General features: G+C 46.6%; 1 protein-coding gene across 2 annotated transcripts; it reads left to right on the top strand.

Annotated features, from left to right (window-relative positions):
- Positions 1–469: 469 nt before the first annotated feature.
- On the top strand, positions 470–19,126 carry LOC147899241 (Zinc finger C-x8-C-x5-C-x3-H type family protein). Of its 2 annotated transcripts, none has more exons than XM_087378568.1 (9): positions 470–615; positions 726–1,107; positions 1,243–1,327; positions 1,490–1,633; positions 1,754–1,842; positions 6,137–6,325; positions 6,442–6,572; positions 6,735–6,855; positions 18,628–19,126. In XM_087378568.1, the coding sequence occupies exons 2-9, from the start codon at positions 901–903 to the stop codon at positions 18,775–18,777; spliced, it is 1,116 nt and encodes a 371-aa protein (XP_087234694.1). In that variant the 5' UTR covers positions 470–615; positions 726–900; the 3' UTR covers positions 18,778–19,126. The 2 variants fall into 2 exon arrangements, with proteins under 2 accessions (XP_087234694.1, XP_087234693.1); XM_087378567.1 differs by having other exon boundaries at positions 501–647.
- Positions 19,127–20,736: the final 1,610 nt, after the last annotated feature.

Below are 20,736 nucleotides of genomic sequence, written 5' to 3'. Positions count from 1 at the left end.
TTTGCCTTGGGCCTACCACTGTGGGCCGCCGCCCTAGTAGGAAGGCATCCTACTACTAGGTTGTCGCAATTTCTCCCTCCCCCCCCCCTTTAGCTCTGAGCGGCCCTTGGGGCTTGAACTCGGGCTATTTACACACCGCCTGCTTGCCTGCTTGTCAACCAAAAAATGCAGGGACATTTAGCCACATGGGGAAGCCTAATTCACGTCGAAACTCATGCAGCCTACCCAAAGTTGGGCACCCAAGATCCCCTGCCGGCGGGTTCTTCTTCAAAACATTAAATGCAATTTGAGCTGGTTGGGGCTTGAGCCCACAACCTTTCGCCACACGTCCAAGATTCACCATGGAGGTGGGTAAGCACCCTTGCCTACCGGGAGCCATATTGTTCAAGCTTGGGCGGGCGGGGCTTTGGTGTGTACCACACATTTTCGCCGCTTGGTGGTCTTGCAAGGCTTTCCCATTAAGGGTGTATGTTTATGCTCTTATCCATTTTGGGTCCTCAACATGATGAACAAGGGAAAGCTCATACAAAGGGTCATACCCCTATGCTTTCTGAGTACTTCTCTCTTTGATCTCAAAATCTCTTAAATCCTGCAGAGGGCACTTACAGCTTGCAGGTTTGGATTTTGGGTCTTCTCCCTCTTTCCAGGTTTGTAGCAATACTTGTATCCTCTTGGAGAATCAGAAGCTAGGGCTTCGTCCTTGATCACTTGCTGCACACATGCAGACACTGTGGACTCGAAGGAATTGCAGACTTAGCGTGGAACGTTACCTTGGCAAGGGTGGAAGCGGAGAAATCGCCGAACGAGAGAGAAACAGAGTTCGAGAGAGATTACCCAGTTGCCAAGCTACCTTTTGATCCCATCCTCGAATCTAGACTGGTGGTCCTGCTGTCCGCAACCATGCCTCCCAAACCCAACCCCAACAAGGCTTCTAAGGATAAGCAGAAGGCTGACTTGGCGAAGAAGCAGAAGCAGGTGGAGGATAAGACCTTCGGTTTGAAGAATAAGAACAAGAGCAAAAATGTCCAGAAGTATGTACAAAGCTTGCAGCAGTCCGTGCAGGCACGGCCGAAGAAGATAGAAGATGACCCCAAAGCAGCCGCCAAGGTAATCGTCATAGCGTTTTGCGTTCATTCAAGCTTTTTGCATTGTTCCAATGTCATTGGGCCACTCCATGATCGCATAGATTTTATACACTTGAGTTGAGGTTTGAAGTTGCTGATTTTTGGTGTGGTTCTGCAGAAAAAGAGAGAGGAAGAGCTTCAAAGAGAGAAAGAGCTCAATGAACTTTTCAAAGTTGCTATCAGCCAACCTAAGGTGCCTGTTGGTATGATTGTGGATCTCAGCGTAACCTCGCTGTGTTTTGCATTTGTTATCAAAGGAAAATGCTTGCCCTTCTCATTGGTAACTTTTTATTTGAAACACTACGAGTGCATTGATGGTAAGTGTCCGTCGTGCAAGCTTAATTGCCTGTCATTACATGCTGCAGGCGTGGATCCGAAGTCTATTCTTTGTGAATACTTTAAAGTAGGGCAATGTGCGAAGGGCTTCAAGTGCAAATTCTCACATGACTTAAACGTTCAAAGAAAGGGCGAAAAGATTGATCTATACAGTGATCAACGTGATAACGAAGGTACAGGATTGTGACAGTTTGAAATGACTTACAGTTTGGTACCTATGCAATTTGTTTATAATGGTTATAATTGGGTGCCGTTGCACTCGGCTTATGGCTGCTTTGTCATTTGATTTTCAGAGACCATGGAGGATTGGGATCAGGAAACCTTGGAACGAGTCGTAGAATCCAAAGGCAACGAGTATAGCCAAAACAAACCGACGGAAATTGTATGCCCTTCACTTGCTTTTTTAAAAGTCTCTCTCAGAATCCTGTATCAGCTGGGAAAGCATTTTTGTTAGAAAGCCTTGGAAACGACTTGCAACGATAGAAACAGGCTGTCTTTTTAGCAGAAGCTGAATGCTGCCATGTTGGCTGTACAATTTATATATTTCACACAATCCACTCCAGGATGCAGTGACCAATGCTCCTAGTCACCTGTACCTGCATGCATTGCATCATTTAGAGGTGTGAGCCACATCATTCAGCGCAGGGAAGAGGTTACGAGATGCAATTAGATTACGGCCAGCTCGTCAGCCTGGTGAGCCCAGGTAATGGACCAACAGGTTGGCAATGGCGGTTTGGTCGAGCTCAGGCCTCTACTCTGCTTATGTAAGGGACGTCGTGCCTCCACTGCACACATCTAAGCCCTCCACTTCAGTGTGTTATCCTGGAGCCAAGAGTATTTGCCTGTGAGCTGCTGGATAAGAATGTGGGTATGCAGGAAATAACCAGCCTTGAAGCTGTTCTCCATGTGGCAAAGGTCAATGCTTAATGTTAAGCTTCTACATGTGGCAAATACTTCCCATGGGGAGGGACCAGGTGGATGCAATGTAGTCTCTCTCTCTCTCGCTCACGGAGCTTGTGATTAAGTGTGCACATGATTGCTTATCAGAGCCATTGCAATCAGCTGGGATCATTTCCACACATAGGGCAGGTGATGGGAATTTTGCTTCAGCCATTGGAGTTTACATGTGTCCAGCCTAGTGATACACAGCCCTGTCCCTGCAGTCCCTGCAGGTGAAGTATTCCTGATCATGTTGGGGATTGCAGTCCAGTGACAGCATTCAAAGCTGATTTGACTAGTATCATGGAAGTTTCCTAATCAATTCAGTTGGCTCTGCACATTTAGCTTCTCCACACTCAGTTAGAAAGTTCGGGTTTAGCAGGCACATTGTTACCTACAGTCAGTAGTTACTTTTAATCGTCATATGGCACTTAGTTGAGCACTCTTGCAGGTTATGGTGGTACTCAGATCTGAATGCATTTGCAGATTGAGTCTTGATTTTGTTCATTTTCTTGAGAAGACACACTCGACGTTTTTCCTCCCATCCTTTTTCCTCCCCTAGGGAGCACATGACGGCAATGCTTAGGCAAATGCAAGTCAACCTGGCTCAGACAAAAGCCTTGATGGAGAGAGACAGGGAGGAGTAAGTTTTCAAGTAGCAGCTGAGCTGCAGGAGAGTTGATGTAATGGGCACACTAACTGCGCCTGTGCTAACTAGTGTGCGCAGAAGCGTGGAATGTTGGTTGTATAGAGAGAGATTCTGGTCATGCGTAAAAGACATTACATCATGTAGACTCATGGTTATGCTAGTTACTATCTTTTCTCTTTGGCTCACCGTGGTCTCCGCTGAAAGGCTGTGCTGAGGCTATGGAGCTGTTCATGGATAAAGGTATGCCGGCTACTTTGGGTCTGAGGCTTACTGTAGGAAGCTGTGCCCATGAGAGAAGGGTCAATGGAGAAGCTATGGGGCACTCATGGGCTGCTGCTGAAGGACTGAGTGCTGCTACTGATCCATGGCCTGTGCCAGAGCTGGTAAGGCTCTTGGAACTGTTGCTTGGCTGGCTGGTACTGCGGCATCTACTGCAACTGATGAGGCTGTTGGAGATGCTAGTCCGGCTCCACCTTTGGCCTGCAGACTGCAGTCAGACAAGGCCCAACTGGTCTGTTAGGCTGCCAACTTGGCGACATGCCACCTTACTGGGTTTGCACTGCCCTGACCAACCCCAACTGGTGCCCAAACTGACCCACAAGTAGTTAGTCGCTGATCTATCAATGACCTAGCACAAGCCACTAGTCCAAACAGGGGTTTTAGCTTTGCCATCTGTTCGAATTTCAGCAGAAGGGGATACCATGGTCATGTGCAGCCCATGGCATTGCTGTCCAAATGATGCAGACTTGTCTTCCGAGGCTTTCGCTTTGGTACTAACGGTATGCTGGGCTCCCAAATGCATTGCGAAGTTGAAGCACTGTGGTTGACTGTGCTATTGAAAGATGGAGCTTGGTGGTGATAAACTCGTTGAACAAATCCTCGGAACTGCCACCATAAAAAAAGGATAGTGGCACTACCTGTTCATAACACATGAGAACCTCTCGAACTGGCTCTCTGGAGTCTCCTCTGCTGGGTGTTGCCCCCCTGTAAGATGTACAGGAGACTGCTCTTGAGGCTGTGGCAGGTCCTGATGCCAGATGGAAAGGATAATTTAATGAATGTACTATCTGGAGGATGCAAATGGGCTGGCTCATCCAAATTTCCATCAGGTGTATAAATCTGATGTGAGCAGGCTTGCTTTGCAATTGGAGCTGAAAACCAAGACCTAGTAACCATTCAAAAGACCTGTTTATCTGCAGGGAACTATAACATGGATTAATGCATAGAACAGAAGTAGGGAACAAGAAATTTCCGTGAATCCAATGAACCGCCATGTCTTGAAGACCACCCCCAGATTTACAGCAGTAAATTCGCTATGTAGAGAAGCTTATAATGTATGGACAAATGTGCAACTATAATGATCTCGCGTAAGCACTGCTGGAGTTGCTTTACCGTCATAACACCTATAACTTCAATTAAGTTAGGGCCATAAATTATGCTAGAAAGCTTAGATTAACCTCAAACTGAAGCCAATGCCTAGTGTGCATATGAGTGATGTCAGGGTTCTTGACTGACCAGTAGGATGTCATGTGGGGAAAGGACGGCCAACTGGCTCGAGGGCCTGTCTTGGATGTCAGAGATACGGACCACTAGGCCTTATATGAGACCGCACATACCATATTTGGGATTAACCCTGCACCAAATGCCATGTGTCATGCTTGTGCTTGATAGGCGTGATTTCAACATTCCCCCTTGTGCCCCATTTGAAAGTGAGTGGGGTAGGCAGGTTGAAAGGATTGGAGGCAGGATCAAGTGGGTCAACTAGGCTGAGAGGGACTTTCGCAGGAGTTTGGGGTGGGGGCGCAGGGGCCTGGGGCGGGCATTGTGGGGAGGGGTATGTGGGTTGGAAAAGAGTTGGGGAGGCAGGTTGAAAGGGTGGGAGAACTGAGGGGTGTAGACTGAGTGATAGTAAGGGTGCATTATGGGGCAGATGGGTTGAGGCTGAGGCGGCGGGGAGGGGGCAGGTTGTGACAGAAAAGGACATGGGCTCTGGTGGGAGAGGGGTAGCTCAGGCAAAAAGGGGCAGGAAAGAAGCAGGCTGAGAGGCAGGCAGGGCGGTGGGACGGCAGGGAGAGGCAGAGAAGAGCGTTGAAGGGGATGGAGGGGAGGGGAAGTATGAGGGGGAGAGGGAGCAGCAGGGAGAGCTCGACTTTGAAATCTGTTATGCTAAGGGAGCTAACCTGTTGGGCCATAAATCAGGTGCTTGTTGGGCATGGGTCTTAGTAGAAGTCCACTTTGCAATTGTAGATCTGTTTGCTGGAGTGGTATTTACAAATGTATATTTACTGGTGCACAACCCTGGGTACCAGCATAGAGGTGCAAGCAAGTGGGTTACTTTTCCAAGAATGATAACCCATACATGCTTCAAGAAAAAGCATTGTCCTTAAATTCATGACGTGCGAGTAACAACAGCAAGAAAGGTGCTAGCCTAAAGAGTAGATAACTTTTGACTGGGGGTTGGTGGGGAGATGAGGACTCACTTCCGGGGTTCTCCTAGCGTATAAACAATTATCAAATACCTACCATTGAGACAAATTGACTCTGTTCAAGTCCTTATGTCACCCCCTTCCTGTACACATGTAGCAGGTGCTTTCTTATATGTGGTGTAGTCGAAGTACACTGGGATTGATATTTAAGAGTTGAGGGTCTGACAACATAGCCACTAAAGACTTGGGATATGACACTTCTAGATCTGGCACACTAGAACTATGTGAGGTACTGTCAGAGTGCTCATCTCAGTAGTGAAATTTACAGTGCATGTTTGAATGCTCCCTAATTCGACTGCTCCCTAGTTTGTGTGGACAGATATCAATTCGCCAGGCATAATCTGGCAGACAAGATTGCAAACATTACTTTGCATTATATAAAACGTTTTTGAAAATATTTGAAGTCTGCATGTGCTGGCATCATGATGGAATTGCCAGTCAAGTTTGAATATATTGTACAGGATGCCCATCATATCATATTGTTGTGGTTACACTGTGCCTACTTTGTCTGGTCTCAATCTTTATAGGATACTGCTGGTGTAATGATGTGCTGTAAATGTTTTTTCAAGTGTGTTGATACTGGATATGCTTGGTGGCTGCAGGTGTGCAAATACTTTCTTGATGCTGTAGAGAGAAAACAGTATGGCTGGTTCTGGGTTTGTCCAAATGGAGGTAAGGAATGCCATTATAGACATGCTTTGCCTGCGGGGTATGTGCTGAAGTCCCAGATGAAGCAATTGCTTGAAGAAGAATCAGAGAAAATATCAATCGAGGAGGAAATAGAAAATGAGGTGCGGTGGGGTGATTGCTACTAGCCTTTTGAATGGAGTTGTGCTAGTCAAAGTCCTTACGTTCCTTTTCCATTATGAAGTATGGGCAAGAATCTTATTCCTTGGATATTTTCCAGAGATCCAAGGTAAAAGGTATTACTCCTCTTACAACAGAAATTTTCACACAATGGAAAAGGAAGAAGACAGAGAAGAGAGATGCAGAGTTGGCTGCAAAGAGAGATGAGCGAGCCAAGAATGATCGCATGAGGTAATTGTTGTATTGAGAAAAGTTTAGGCTCTATGCCACAATGTTACACCATGCACGCACATGCATTAGAGTCATGCCTTATATTGATGTGCAACAGGTCCATGGAATTTGTATTCATGATATGTATACTAAGGTATTAATAAGCCTCCTCTTATTGGGCAGTGGACGGGAGCTTTTTGCATCAGATGCAAGCTTGTTCGTAGATGATGCTGAAGCTTATGACAAGTATCAGAGGGAGGAGCAAGATCAAGATCCAGCCCAGCCTTTCACACAAAGCAACGATGTAATTAGTTAGCTCTTCCCATGCTTTGTGCTGCTTTTATGTGCGTGTGTGGACTATTTTCTTTGTGTATGCCTTCTTTCCTCTTATTTCTGGTTTCTGATCAATTCTGTGCCTTTTATATTGCTGACCTCTTACAATGATCGACACTGTTTTGTAGACAGACGCCCTTGTTTCTTGCTCTGGAAAGCAATTAGGTGTTAGATCTTGTATTTTCTCGGAAAATTTCACTGGACAGAGTGGAGATGTTAAGGTGGTTGGTGTAGGACTTTTTTTTTTTCAAGAAAGTGTAGGACATTTTTGAATATCAGGCCATTCTGTTCTTGAATTTGGAGTTTGCATAAGGTCCGGTATTAGTGTTCAGTACAAGAAACCATTTATCCAAGAAATTTGCACTTAATTCCTGTTGTGTTCAGTCCTGCGCTCAAACTGTGGTATGCATGACCATGGCAGGACTGAACTGTGCATCGCAAATTGTCCCGTGGATATGGGTATGCCTGTATGTGTATGCGTTCTGGTCATCGTAAATTGTCCCGTGTATGGGTCCGCAAAAAAAGCCTACGCATTATATCCTTCTAGAGACATGGACACATGAGGTTGAATGGTGTACAAGTTGAGGTAAAACATAATAGACCACTTGAGTGTGGGAGTATGATATTACAGGTCTTGCAAATGTGCCATTCCAGATGTACTTCTAGAAAATGCAAGTGCCCTTCCTCTTTTTCGTCAGTGCTGCTGATATTCTATAATTCTCCTTGTACAAGAATGACACATACCTTTAGGGTCCTAGTAGAACCCCAGGGTAGAGTAGCAAAGAACAACAGTACTGTTCTTCCTGTCATCGCCTCCCTGGCCAGCATGCTGGGCCTTCACCCTCTGTCTGCTCCTTTGCTGCTCTTTTTCCCCCTTTTCCAGCTGCTGAAGGGCCGTTCCAGCGGTGGTCTTGCTTGTGTGCATTGTCTGCAGGGCAACATTGTGGAGGTTTTGGGTTGAGGAGCTACAGAGCAGAGGGGCGTGCAGTTGGGAGCCATAGGCTCATCTGAAAGCCCTCGCAACAGACAGATAATGTTCAAAAGATCCCTAGAGCTTGGAGATTCTCTTGGACTGGTTCCTTGATTGGTGGAGCACACTCGGCGGATGAGGAGGCTGTGTAGCAGACCCGTGGAGGTAGGAAGGCCATTCGACAGTCTCCTTGCTTCCTTTGTTGCCCCACAAGTGTTCGGCTCAGTGGCTGGGTGTGTTGGGACCCATATCTGGCTTTTGGGGAGCCTGTGAACCGCTGCAGAGATTCCTAGAGATGGCTGACGGTGTGGTGACCCACATCTGATTGGGGGAAGCCTGAACCATGTAGGTTGTGCTTCATGGCTGCCCCTGCCCAAAGGCTCTGGCTGGTGGTTGGGGCAGTTGTGTGAGCTCTGGCCCGTGGGGCTTGTAGAGGGGCTTGCAGTTCGAGGCAGCAGCAAGGGGCTTACCCCTTGCTCCATAGAGATCTTGCCCCAGCCTTGCCAAAGGCCATAGGCTAGAGGCAAGGTTGTGAGCATGGATGATCGGGCCGAGCAGTGACGTGGTTCATGAACGAGAGGTTTGGGCCGTATTGAAGGTGCCATGATGCTGCTATTTTTGAAGTGTTGACATGGATTCAAGGAGCAGCAATCTGTTCCGACATCGGAGATCGTGATCTTGTTGGTGACTTTTTGGTCTAGCTAGAGGGACCCTCATGGCAGCTCCCTCAACCCCCCAGCCATTCAGATCTCTTTTTTGCTGTGATCCGGTTAGGGTCCGATGAGCAGCTCCGATAGGTTACACATTGGCAGTGAACACCTCTTTCTTTGATGCAGTGGGCTCTGAAGGTGGGCATTGAGCCAGTCATGCCTTTGGCGCATCATCGCATGGACACAGATTACTCCATATCTAAAATGTCACAGAAGTTGCTGAGATCCATGACTGTCACACATGCTTCCATGCATGGGAAGGCCTTGTTTCCATCCCCCATCCTCCCCTGGACCAACAGAGGGTATGCACAGCGGAAGACTGATAGAATAGCCCAGAAGCTCACACAGTGTGTGGGGTGTGGAATTACAAACTTCTTTAACTTATGTGCATCACATAGATGTGCAGACTAGTAAATAGACAATGATCCAGCCAGATATAAAAACCACTAAACAATATATTTCCGGCCAAGGTTATGGACACAATACAAAAGAGATAGATCCAAAGTCCCACCAGGGCGTGGTCCTTGGATCTTACCACAAGGTACTTCTACTATTTGCGGGATATCTGTAGAACTTGGAGACCGCATGCTCCACCTCGAGCATATGTAGACTCTCCATCCAGATCACAACACCTTGCTGCCCTAGAAGACAGCCAAGGTCCAGCCCTTGAGAGCTCAGCAGTCTGCAGCACACCTTATACTCTCCTTGACCTCCAGGATGAGGACCAAGGGAGTGCCTTCAGGCTCCTCCTGTCTGCTCCTTTGTTTGCTGAGCTGTTGGATGAATTATGAGGCCCAGGGCCTCTCCTTTAATAGGCCCAAGGCCTGGTCAAAATAGCGATAAGTCAGGCTGCCTCTGGCCGACCCAAACAGGCCGACCAGGCCCTGACCTGGTCTGCTCTATAAATGCCCCTGAGGGGCTCTCATTTCTAGGACCTTTGGCCCACACTTCTAGGGCAGATGCGCTCCTATATATGCAGTGTCCAGCCCCCCTTTGTGCAAAACCCTGTTCCAGGCCTGATAGGCTGGCTGTGACCAGCCCTATCATCCTTCCAAACAGCTGACCAAGGTTGGTGGCTGGGACCCCTGGTAGCCTCATTACTTCTTCGGCCAGCTGGGTCTTGATGGACTACTGGTGAGAGTACACAGATTTTATGTGGGAGATCGGGCTATGCACAAAGGTGGAGCCACAGACCTTGGCAGGCATGACGATGTTTGACCACTTCTCGATTGTGATTGACTTGGAGCAGCCCTGTTCAGGGCTCCTTTGGAGGGGGTACGGATTCCCAATGCATTGCTACAACAGGAGGAGATCTAGCAAGCCATAGCAGGGATATGGCAGCAGGAGGTTGATGCCTTGTTGGACGGTTGGGCCAAATGCATTGCTACAACAGGAGGAGATCTAGCAAGCCATAGCAGGGATATGGCAGCAGGAGGTTGATGCCTTGTTGGACGGTTGGGCCAAATGAGTAGCAAATGCTATTCGGAGGAGTAATGATGAGCTGCAGACACAAGCGCTTCAATGATCACATCCTCTATCTACATACTTAGATGGGATAGAGAAACTCAAGGAATAGGACCTTGCCATGCAGATAGATACGAGAGTGTGCAGCTTGACCTCAAATTTGCTCGGACTCCCACGAGATACCAGAGATGACCACCTCTTTCTACTGTAAGCTTTCTCAGATGGAAAGGAGTCCCCTTAGGACCTTGCACCCTAGAGGTAGTTTGGGCTCACATCCCCTTAGCCCTCGTCTATGAAAGGAGTGTCAACTTGTTTCCTGTTGTGTGGGGTTATCAGCTCTTGGAGGCCCTGAGGGCCCTCCCAGATCGTTTTTCTTTAGGTGCTTTTGGGAGGTCATTCATGCTCCTGTGTGGTTGGCCTTTCATGAGATCTTCAACTCAAGATTGTTCTCAGTTGGGGCGGGATTTGACCAAGACCGAAAGGGAAGATTATATCTAACAGTGGCTTCCGATCACCCTTTGGGACACCACCTACAAGATCCTAGATAAGACCTTGAGTTTATGGTTTCCTCCTTTCTCCTCGACATTATCCACGACATGCATGCAAGTTTTGTTCAGGAATGCAAGATCTTGGACCACATCTTCAATTTCTAGGATGTAGGGGATTGGGCCTGTAGTCTAAGCCTCTCGTAGTCCTTCTCTTGGACTTTGAGAAGGCATACAATGCCACTGTTGATGAGGAGCTTATGTAGGGTGTGGCATCATTTGGTTGGTAAGCTTAGTCCAGCCAGCCCACAGTGTCCGTAGGAGTTTGAGTGCCAACCCCTATGCTGGTATATAGAGGTTTGAGATTAGGGCAGATGTATACTCCTTAAATACATCATATGGGCATAATGGAACGATGGCCTGGCTAGACCTTTGGAGCATGGAGCTGGCTTCCAAGGGAGACTGAGGCATGAGTGAGAGTCTTGCACTTGAGAGGAGCGAGTATGAGGATGTTTGGAGATAGATGCCTTCATTGTTGAGTCTCCGAGGGATGTTGGTACAAAGCCTCAGATCCCTTGACTTGTATGGGATATTGTCTAGGATAGTAGGTGTGCCTTTGAGGATCCTTTTAATGCATTGAGTCCTTGATACGTCCCACCCCATGCATAGAAAGTGGGGCTAAAGGGTCTACTTCAACGAGAGGTAGAGGGAGACCTAGGGTTGGATGGGACCTCGGATTTGCTCGAGCGGCAGCAGATCAAGGTTGTGGGTCGTCTTGGCAAGAAATGGACCATTGACCACTTACCAGTCACCCGAGGCAAGGACTAATCTTGGTAGCGGATTTGGTTATTGGAGGGCTGTCCCTTATGAGAGGTACAAAGGGACTCAGGTGAGCGGTTTTGGTTATCTGGAGTAGGGCACTTAGAGAGCATTATTAGAGGTGTATACAGTTTGCACATCAGCGTCTATAGCTAGACGCAATGGTCTGGATCCCTTCGAGAGAGTGCGATTGCGTTACTAGATTTGGGTCTCCCTGTGGACTAGCCTTCTTTGGCAGAAGTTTATGTTACTTTTGGTGCCTACGGGGATTGCCCATTTGCCCATGATTGCAAGAAATGCGAGTGGATGGGAGGTTCCACTATAGTTCAAGGGTCGGAACGGATGCATTGCTGAGACGAGAGTTTATATCAAACAACACTTGCATGTGCACACACACACACACACACTCTCTCTCTCTCTCTCTCTCTCTCAACTTTATTCATGAAAACAAGCATCATATATACCCTCTTATCACAATCATTGCCTCACTCAATCACTCCTAAACTACCCAAAATACACCAACTCATTCTTGTCTAGATTGTGGAATTGAAAATCTCTCTTCCGGGCTGAATGTTGACTGTCTTCTCCAAATCGCTAAAGTCCACTTGCTGATTCTGAATGTAGCACTCTCCAAGGTCTTGCGTGGTTCTTGGCTGGCCCCCATTCAATTCCTTTGGTGCACACTATGATAAGAGTGGCACAGGCAAGTGGACCTGCAACTTTTGTGCTGAGCCGCATCATGGGACATTTCAGAGATTGCAGGCTCACTTTTCTCGAACAAAGGGCTTTGGTATTGGCCCTTGTTCTCGTGTGCCAAAGGAGGTGTATGATGGCTTGAAGGCCTGGAAAGCTAAAATGCTAGGGATTCCAATTGATAGAGTCAATTCATGGGATGAGCTTGAATTAAATATCTCAGCTATTCTAGCATCAATGGTCCATTTGGATTCCAGTTGTAGTTTGACCTTTTTACCTTCATGGTCCGTCACCATGAAGGTCTTGGGAGGTTCATTGATGACTCTAGTTTTTATTATTATCAGTATTCAGTATGTATGATCAGTATGATCAGGATTCAATTATCAATATGTATGATCATTCAGTATGTATGTGTGAAGATGATCATTGAGTACTCTAGTATGTATAATGTATGATTATTGATGATTAGCTTTTTGTATGATCAGGATTCAGTATGTATGGTGCTTATACTTGATATGTATGTTTTTTGTATCATGTCTGCACTATGGCGTCACTTACAATCTTTATTTGCACATTTTTGTATATGGCATGATGCATACCCTAGGTATGAATGCACATATTTTCACATTCCGAATGAAACTCGTTTCGTTCATTTTTCGAAACCCGTTTCAAACGTATGAAACCCGTTTGAAACCTCCCGTTTCAGAAACTCCTGGCAACTATGGTTCAGCTCACTGCCTGAGCATGGCTCTATAGTCAGGCTCAAGACTGTTTTTGGCCACCTTCAGCCCCCTCTTGTACATCAGAGCTCAGTTTTCTCTTTTAAGATCCAAGGAGTCCATGCTTGAGGGTGGTTTTGGCTTCGAGTCCACCCAGGAAGAGCAAGCCCTTATCTTGCAAGCTTGAGCTCAGTTTTTGGCCCTTCGTCCCTTTTTGCTGTCCCTCCTTTGGAGAACAGCCTTAGCCCTGTGACTCTTTCCTTTTTAGCTCAAGAAACAAGTGTGGGAAGGCTTGTGCCTCCCTCTCCTTAGCTGCTAGCCGTTTCCTTTTCCCTCTCCTCCATTCCCCCCCCCCTCTCCTTTCTTGACGCAGCATTTTGTTTGTTTTTTTGGAAGAAAGAATCTTGGTGGCGCGACCCTTGGTCCGGCAAGAGGGGCTTAAATGGCAAATGACGGAGTTCCTTGCCTCAGGTTGATAGCTGAGTGTTTGGAGACCTTGCCAGATGAGATCCTTCTCAAGACACTCAATGGTAGAGAGTTGAGGCAATGCATTGAGATCTCGGGTTTGCTAGGTCAGTGCTTACGGTGCAGATAGGACATTTGGTTCTTGATTGTCGGAGGTGTTTGGGCAGGACTCCTTTGTCTTGCTAGAGAGTAGAGAGTAGAGAGTGGACAGCAGATAGACCTTTGGTAGAACCTTTTGGGAGGAGCGTAAGGAGCCCAATAGGAAGCCTTTGAAGAACCACAGTCCGCGTGCTAGACTCCATGAGCCTGTAAAGGTAGAGCGCGAGGCAGCTCCTCAGTCCTAGCAGGGGAAGTAGTCAAAGGGTGCCTCAGCAAGGCCATCCCTAGACTTCGGAAGATGAGACCTTCTTTGATGTTTAGACAAATCCCCTGGCGACAGGGTTCCAGAGCAATCAAGAATTTGCATAGCAGCAGGACTTTGGAGGTCCCACTGCTTCGATGGCCACTGCCCTAGCCACTCGCCGTCCTCCTCCATTGGATCTCCCTCTTCCTCTCATCTTCCCCCCCCTTCCTTGTCCCTCCTTCCTCTACCTGCTATCCTTGCGGCAATAATGCTCACTACCCACCCTACCCTTGCCTCCTGCTTCCTTCCACTCCTCATCCCCTCTACAACAACCCCCCCCCCCCTTTTTTCCCTCCCTAGAGTTGGTACCAGACCCCAAAGCCTCGAGCAATGACATGGTTGAGTCTTCTCCCTAGGATACGGCTTCCTCCTCTCAATCATAGCCCTCTCCCTCGCATTTGTAGGACTGCGCCTCCTCGAAGAAGCCAAGGTCAGGTGGCTTGTTGAGGGAACCCTTACTAATGGAGTTTTGGAGGATTGGACTGTGAAATTACGTGGAGATCGCGGACAAGTATCCCTTTGCCTTGGAAACGACAGTGATGATCTTGCAGTCCCGTAAAGAGGGATCCATCGGAGTGGTTAGTTCTCACATGTGCCTTTCTAGGGCTTCTACTTTGCCTCCACGGGAGAGAAGTGGACTCCCACTGTTCGTTTGTATGATGCAAAAGCAATTGTTTCGCATGATGGAGAAGTAGATGGGCCACTAGGGGATAGATCTTTGGCTCACCCATGGAGACTCAGCTACTTTTTAGCTCCGCTTCACCGAGAAGCGGATTGGTACATGCATAGTCATGGGGGTGATTTATTTGGGGCCAGAGGTGAAGCTTACTCAGGCTATGTATTGGACACTTCACCAGTGCGTTGCCAAGCTTGGGGGAGAGGTCTCCTTTATGATGCAGTAGGTAGGTGTAGAGCCTGTCAAGCCGATGGTATGCTACCACGACAACGTTTCTTCAAGCCTCCCATGAAGACACAAAAGTCCGAGGTGGTTGTGCAGGCTCCCATTCATAAGTGACCCCTGTTCTTGCACGCCTCTTTCCATGAGGTTGTTGTGCCACCTCCTCCTAGGGGGAGGCTTGGAGGTGTGGTCTCCCGCAATGGATGAGTGGAGGGGTTTGCATTCCAGTGTCACAAGCGGCGCTATGGATGCATACGATGAGGCAAGTTGATCACAGGGAGGGAAATATGGATGGATTTACAATTGGGTGATTTTGGATCATTATACAATGCGTACGCCCCTGCCTGTAGACAGCAGCAGCCCTCATTCTAGAGGTGGTTGACTGAGAGTCTCTTGGATGTGGACTTTTGGATTGTTGGAGGTGACTTCAACAACCTAGAGTTTGAGCAAGACAAGCAGGGCAGAGCCTCTTTCTCGGAGATGCCGGCGATTGATGTGTAGAGATGACCACAGGATTCTATCAGAGCTTGTTTCGGTACGAAAGGAATCTCCTCAGGTGCATGCATCTCGAGACACAGTTTGGATCCTTATCCCAACAGTTGTCTTCTCCCTGCAGGAGTAGGGAGATTGAGGAGCCTTCTACTGATCAAGAGCTTTTGCAGGCCCTTAAGGTCCTCCCTCCGTAGAAGTGTCCTGGAGAGGATGGATCGACTCTGTCCTTCTTAGGTGCTTGTGGGAGTATATCCACATCCCTTTGATAGGCCTTCAAAGAGATTTTCAACTCAGGTTCTCTTCCACAGTCTCTCAGTTGGATTTATCTTCAAGGGGGGACATGGCTGATCTTCGCCAGTGGGGATTGATTGCATTGTTGGACACTGCATACAAGATCTTAGCCAAGGTCTTGAGTTTGTGGTGAGGACCCCACATAGTTGATATTATTCACGGCACGCAGTTCAAGAGTGTAGCCATCCCCGATAACATCTTCACCTTGTGGAAGGCACTGGAATGGGACAGGGAGGAGTTAGCCTCTTGTTATCCTTCTGTTGGACTTTGAGAAGAACTGACGACAGGGTGGAGTGGTCTTTTTTGGAGGACACTATGCAAAGATCAGGCGTCTCAGACAGATGGATCAGAGGAGTCTCAGCCTTATATGCAGGGTATTCCAGTCTGATGCTTATCGGTGGCCACATGGGCAAGGTCCTTTCTCTTTCTTGCGCGGTTTGACAGGGCTTTCCCTTCGTCCCCTTCTTTGCCTCTTTGTAGATGAGGCTCGGGGATACTTTTTGCGCTCTTAGACCGTAGGCCTCTTTGGGATGAGGCTTCCGATTTGACAGGAAGAGAAGCTGTTGGATTCGGAGTCTAGAGAGGCTCTTTATGTAGAGGGTTCAGCAGCGAGCCTCGAGGCGGTCAGGGAGCCTTGGATTTATACTGCGTGGCCTTCCAGGCTAGGATCAACTGGACCAAATCTGTCAGCTTTCTTTCTGTGATAGAGGAGGTCCAGGACATTGATAGGGGAGCTTCCCTAGGCTTTTGGTAGATTCCATGGGGGCAGATAGGGAGATATCTTTGTTGCCAGGTGGGTATAGTCAGCCACCTTGGTTGTTAGCCCCTGTTCCGGAGAATCATAGTTGCATATGAAACACGTTTCATTCAAGTATGAAAGCTGTATGAAACGTTTCCGTTTCATACAGCCCCAATTATTGATAGACAGTACTAGGAGGATTCAAGATCTTTGGATTCCATTTGTAGTTTGACTTGACCTTTTTACCTTCATGGTCCATGGAGGTCTTGGGAAGATCATTGATGACTCTAGTTTTTTTAGTGATCAGCATTCAGTATGTATGATCAGTATGATCAGGATTCAGTATGTATGTGTGATGATGATCATTGAGTATTCTAGTATGTATGATCATTGATGCCTCTAGCTTTTTGTATGATCAGGATTCAGTATGTATGGTGCTCATACTTGACATGTATGTTTTTTGTATCATGTCTGCACTATGGAGTCACTTACAATCTTTATTTGCACATTTTTGTATATGGCATGATGCATACCTTAGGTATAAATGCACATATTTTTACATTCTGAATGAAATCGGTTTCATTCATTTTTCGAAACCCGTTTCAAACATATGAAACCTGTTTGAAACCTCCCGTTTCAGAAACTCCTGGCAACTATGTGGAGAATCCCTAGGCAGTGAGCTGGGTTCTCCGGAACAGGCTGGTTTCTCTCCGACAACCAAGTTTGTTTTTTGCATTATTTTCTCATGATCAGCACCTTTCAGATTGCTGCTTTGTATGGTTGTTTTTCAAGCATTAATAGTTGTTCATTTTGTTTTGGGAAAAAGAGAAGAAAATGCTAGTCCACTACAAAGTAGTACTTTTCTTACCTTAGGTAACAAGTTTGGACTCGTTAAAACATGGATAATTTTAGGGCGAGAATAGGGATTTAAAAGCTTTAGGCTGAATATAGGTGGTTCTTTGCGGCTGTCATGAATGAAACTTTATTTTATGGAATCTAGAATATGCTGATCTTGCGTTTCGATATCATTGATAGTGATTTAGGAATTAGTTTGTGATTTTATTCTCAAATACCTGCGGATCAAATCTGGAATACTTGTAGATCCCTTGGAAGTATGATAATTGATGCAAGATTCAACCATTGCTGTATAGTGGTTATTTCTGTTAGCATATTTTGCAATTTGAAATGTTGGAAATGAAACTATAAAAGGCTTGTTTTGCTAATAAATGATGTAATATTGTCCATTTGTGTACTTCCAAAGAAAATGTTCTTTTGATACACATCCTATGTTTTCAATTTCAAATAGTGCTTTATTATTTGTAAAGTAATTTGAGATTGATGTATTTGAGACTTGTAGATCCCTCTCTGAAGTATTAGTATACTCGTTGAATGAAAAATAGTGGAATGGATTTGGATAGACTTGCTGAATTTTAATCATCTCTAAGAAAAGTAAATCTAGGTTTATGAAAGTTTCTATGAGGGATAGAAAGCAAGTTACAATTGCGTACCTTGTGGACATATGGTGTATAGTAGACTCCTAATTATTAATCTAGAAGGTAAATGAATGTTAGGAATCCTCATGGACTTTTGATATTTTGTTGTTGTCACCATTTGATTCGATAGTGATGCTTGAGCAAGGTGGTCTAAAATCAGAGTGGAAAGGTGTGGATATGCATAAACATGCAGGTGGACCACTGGGGATTGCTTCACTGGTTAGTCTCTTGGAGCAATCAGAGGTAAGATTAGGAGCACTTTCTTCTACCGAGGTTGAGCAGCCATTACTGCAGTCTGCGAGTGCATATAGCTTCAATACACATCTCAGTGGGGGGAGATCTAGGATCCTTGGTTTGCATTGCATTGGCAAGGAACTGAGTTTACTGTCCATCACAGCCACTGGGCTGCGAGCATCGCCCTGCTAGCTGGATTCTCCCGCTTCAGCCTTGGTCCTTCTCCTTTTTCCTTCTAGCTGTCTTGCTCCCCTTCCTCCCTGTCTGTGCCCGCCCGTTTGGGGGTTGCATACCCACCTCCTGCCATTGCTTGAGGCTATCTTGGGGTCGGGCACAGCCCAGCTGCCCCTTCGGCTCTTTGTGGCTGTGTTCAGCCTCTGAGAGAGAGAGAGAGAGAGAGAGAGAGAGAGAGGTTTTTACAATCTATCTTAGAAGACTGGGGTATGAGCTAGCTCGCCCAAGGCTTCGCTAGAATGGATTAAGTTGGATCAATTATGGGTTTTTTGTTCATCTTGCCTGGACCTATGTTACTAAATCATATTTCCATTTGTGGGTTTTGTTGCATAAGCTTGTTGATGGCTTCTGTGTGTGTGTGTGTGTGTGTGAGAGAGAGAGAGAGAGAGAGAGAGAGAGATCAGTTTTTGATCAAGCATTAAGGTATGAGGTCAATATATGGGAACGACCACTGGGCCTTGTGATAAGTCTTGACAGTTTTTTAAACTTAGAAAGCGTATACTAGTCAACTTTTCTTTTGTGCTTTTGAATTCATAATCTCAACAGGTTGCACGTGTGTGTGTGTGTGAGAGAGAGAGAGAGAGAGAGAGAGAGAGAGAGAGAGAGAGTAAGACTGTTTGTCTTCTGCTTGCAGAATGAAAATGGTCCCAGTACATCACAAGGAACATCCTCCTTGATGGAAGAAGATGATGAAATTTTTGAAGATGATGATGATGAGCTAGATCCGGGTGAGCTGGATGAACTGGAGGCAAGTATTTCAAAAACATCACTAGATAATTCCTAAGCCATCTTGGTTTTGGTCAAGTGCCTTTTGAATCCCCATTAGGACTTCTATGGTTGACTGCATACCTGCTATTCTAGACTATGGATAGCTAGCCTCTTCTTATTGCATATGTGGAGGTATAAGAGTGTGGAGCAAGTCCTTGCTGACAAAGTTGTCACTAAAAGTTCATATTCTTGAAGAATATGCGGCCGAAGTCTGTTCAGCTGTCAATTTTACTGGGGATGTTGCACTTTCAAAGGCTTTGTTTCAGGTACCTTAATACAAACAATTGGACATATTGAGATTCTGATGTAGAAGACGTTACTGAGATTGAAAAATGGTTTAGTAGAAGTGGTTATGATTTCTGGAAGAGCATCCAGTACCCTGTTAGCATATGAAATGGTAAAGTGTCTCAATTTAAGTACACAATCGCCACCCCCCCGGTCCCCAAACCCTCACGTTTACCTTTTATTTCTTAGTATTGCAAATCCTAAACAGAGAGTTGTAATTCCAATCCTATGATCTATCTTCAATGCTTTTTAATGGTCTTTGGCTTGATGAACAAGTTAATAGAATTAGTAGGATATTGTTTTATCATTTACTTTCCTTCGCTCTTCCTCATGGCCTGCCTTTAAGCATGGTGTGCATAGCGTGAAAGAAACAATGAGTCAGTGCTTAACAAAAGATCAATTCATTTGGATGTGAAGTATTAGTTGCTTTGTAAACAGGTATTGATGATATTAGATTTGCCATTTATGTGTCAAGTTGTTGGCACCTTTTCGTATTTGACCAACTTGTGCATCTTAATCAACACTCCGTGGCCTTCTTTTATGCAGACACCTTTTCGTATTTGACCAACTTTTGCGTCTTAATCAACACTCCGTGGCCTTCTTTTATGCAGACACACTTAGGACTCTCTCTCTCTCTCTCTCTCTCTCTCTCTCTCTCTCTCTCTCATTGCTAAAGCATTTTTGCCCTCGAAATTCGAAGCATTTCTCATCTATGTTTTATATAGGGCCGTCGGAACACTTTTTGTCTTTTATTCATTTCCATTTGCTGCTGGACCCTTTTTTCCTGTTTCCTGGCATTTCCGTCATGCGTGGCCTTCAGCCACAGAAGCCTGTTTCTTCTATTTCTGCTACAGTGGTTGCCGGCAGGGCCTTTGTGGGCAAACCTAGAGGTTGTTGGGGTAAAGGCACATTGCCACCCCTTTATTAAAGTTATGACACCTATGACTGTCTTAAGACAGTCATAGGGTGAAAACCTAATCCTAATAAAACCTAATGAGTTTGTGGTGTGGCTCATCACTTCACACCCGCACATTTGGTCTCTCTCTCTCACTCTCTCCCCCTTTGCTCTTCTCCCTGCTTACTCTCCTCTCAACTGGTATCAGAGCCAGCCTCACTCCCTTCCAGCCCCACTCTCCTCTCTACCCTTCCCCTTGCCTCTTGGGCTTCGTGCCCTTAGCATTGCACAGGGCAGCTGCCAGTGTGCATCGCGGGCCAGCAGGACAGCAGCGCAGGCAGCTGCAGCAGGGCGGCGCGGGACATCTGCAGCAGGGCGGCTGCAGCAGGGCGAGGCATCGCGCGGTCGAGGGCGGCGCCGAGCAGCGCACGCGTGAGCAGATCTGTGCATTGCGCGTCGCGCCGTACGGTCGTACGGACGTACGTACATCCGTACGGACACCGTACTTTTTTCTTCGTCTGGTACCTTCGACCGCCGTACGGACACGCGTCGGCCGTACAGCAGTACGGACAGTCGTCTGCAACAGTACGGATCGCCGTACGAACTGTGCAGGGAGTAACTAACAGTGTAATGCAAATACTACCCTGTGTAGAAATGACATACACAGATCCCAACGTACAAACACTCAATGAGGAACCTTTTGAGCACTGTCAACGATGGACAGTTAGGGACCGAGTAAACTCGATGCGCCCTGGCCAAGCGTGGCTCAACTGAGGTTCTCTGAGTGTTGCACAA

Source organism: Dipteris shenzhenensis, chromosome 8, assembly GCF_047967505.1.
Source record: "Dipteris shenzhenensis isolate YYH24624 ecotype China chromosome 8, Dip_SZ_1.0, whole genome shotgun sequence".
NCBI lineage: Eukaryota > Viridiplantae > Streptophyta > Polypodiopsida > Gleicheniales > Dipteridaceae > Dipteris > Dipteris shenzhenensis.
The sequence above is the reverse complement of the archived record's forward strand: the minus strand, read 5'-3'. Positions and strand labels throughout refer to the sequence as shown.

Excerpts from the sequence above, each read along its gene's own strand:
- LOC147899241 (XM_087378568.1), top strand. The coding sequence starts at position 901 with ATGCCTCCCAAACCCAACCCCAACAAGGCTTCTAAGGATAAGCAGAAG. Across the intron at positions 1,843-6,136 it reads AAAACAAACCGACGGAAATT|GTGTGCAAATACTTTCTTGA; the intron begins GTATGCCCTTCA and ends TGGTGGCTGCAG. Across the intron at positions 6,573-6,734 it reads GCCAAGAATGATCGCATGAG|TGGACGGGAGCTTTTTGCAT; the intron begins GTAATTGTTGTA and ends CTTATTGGGCAG.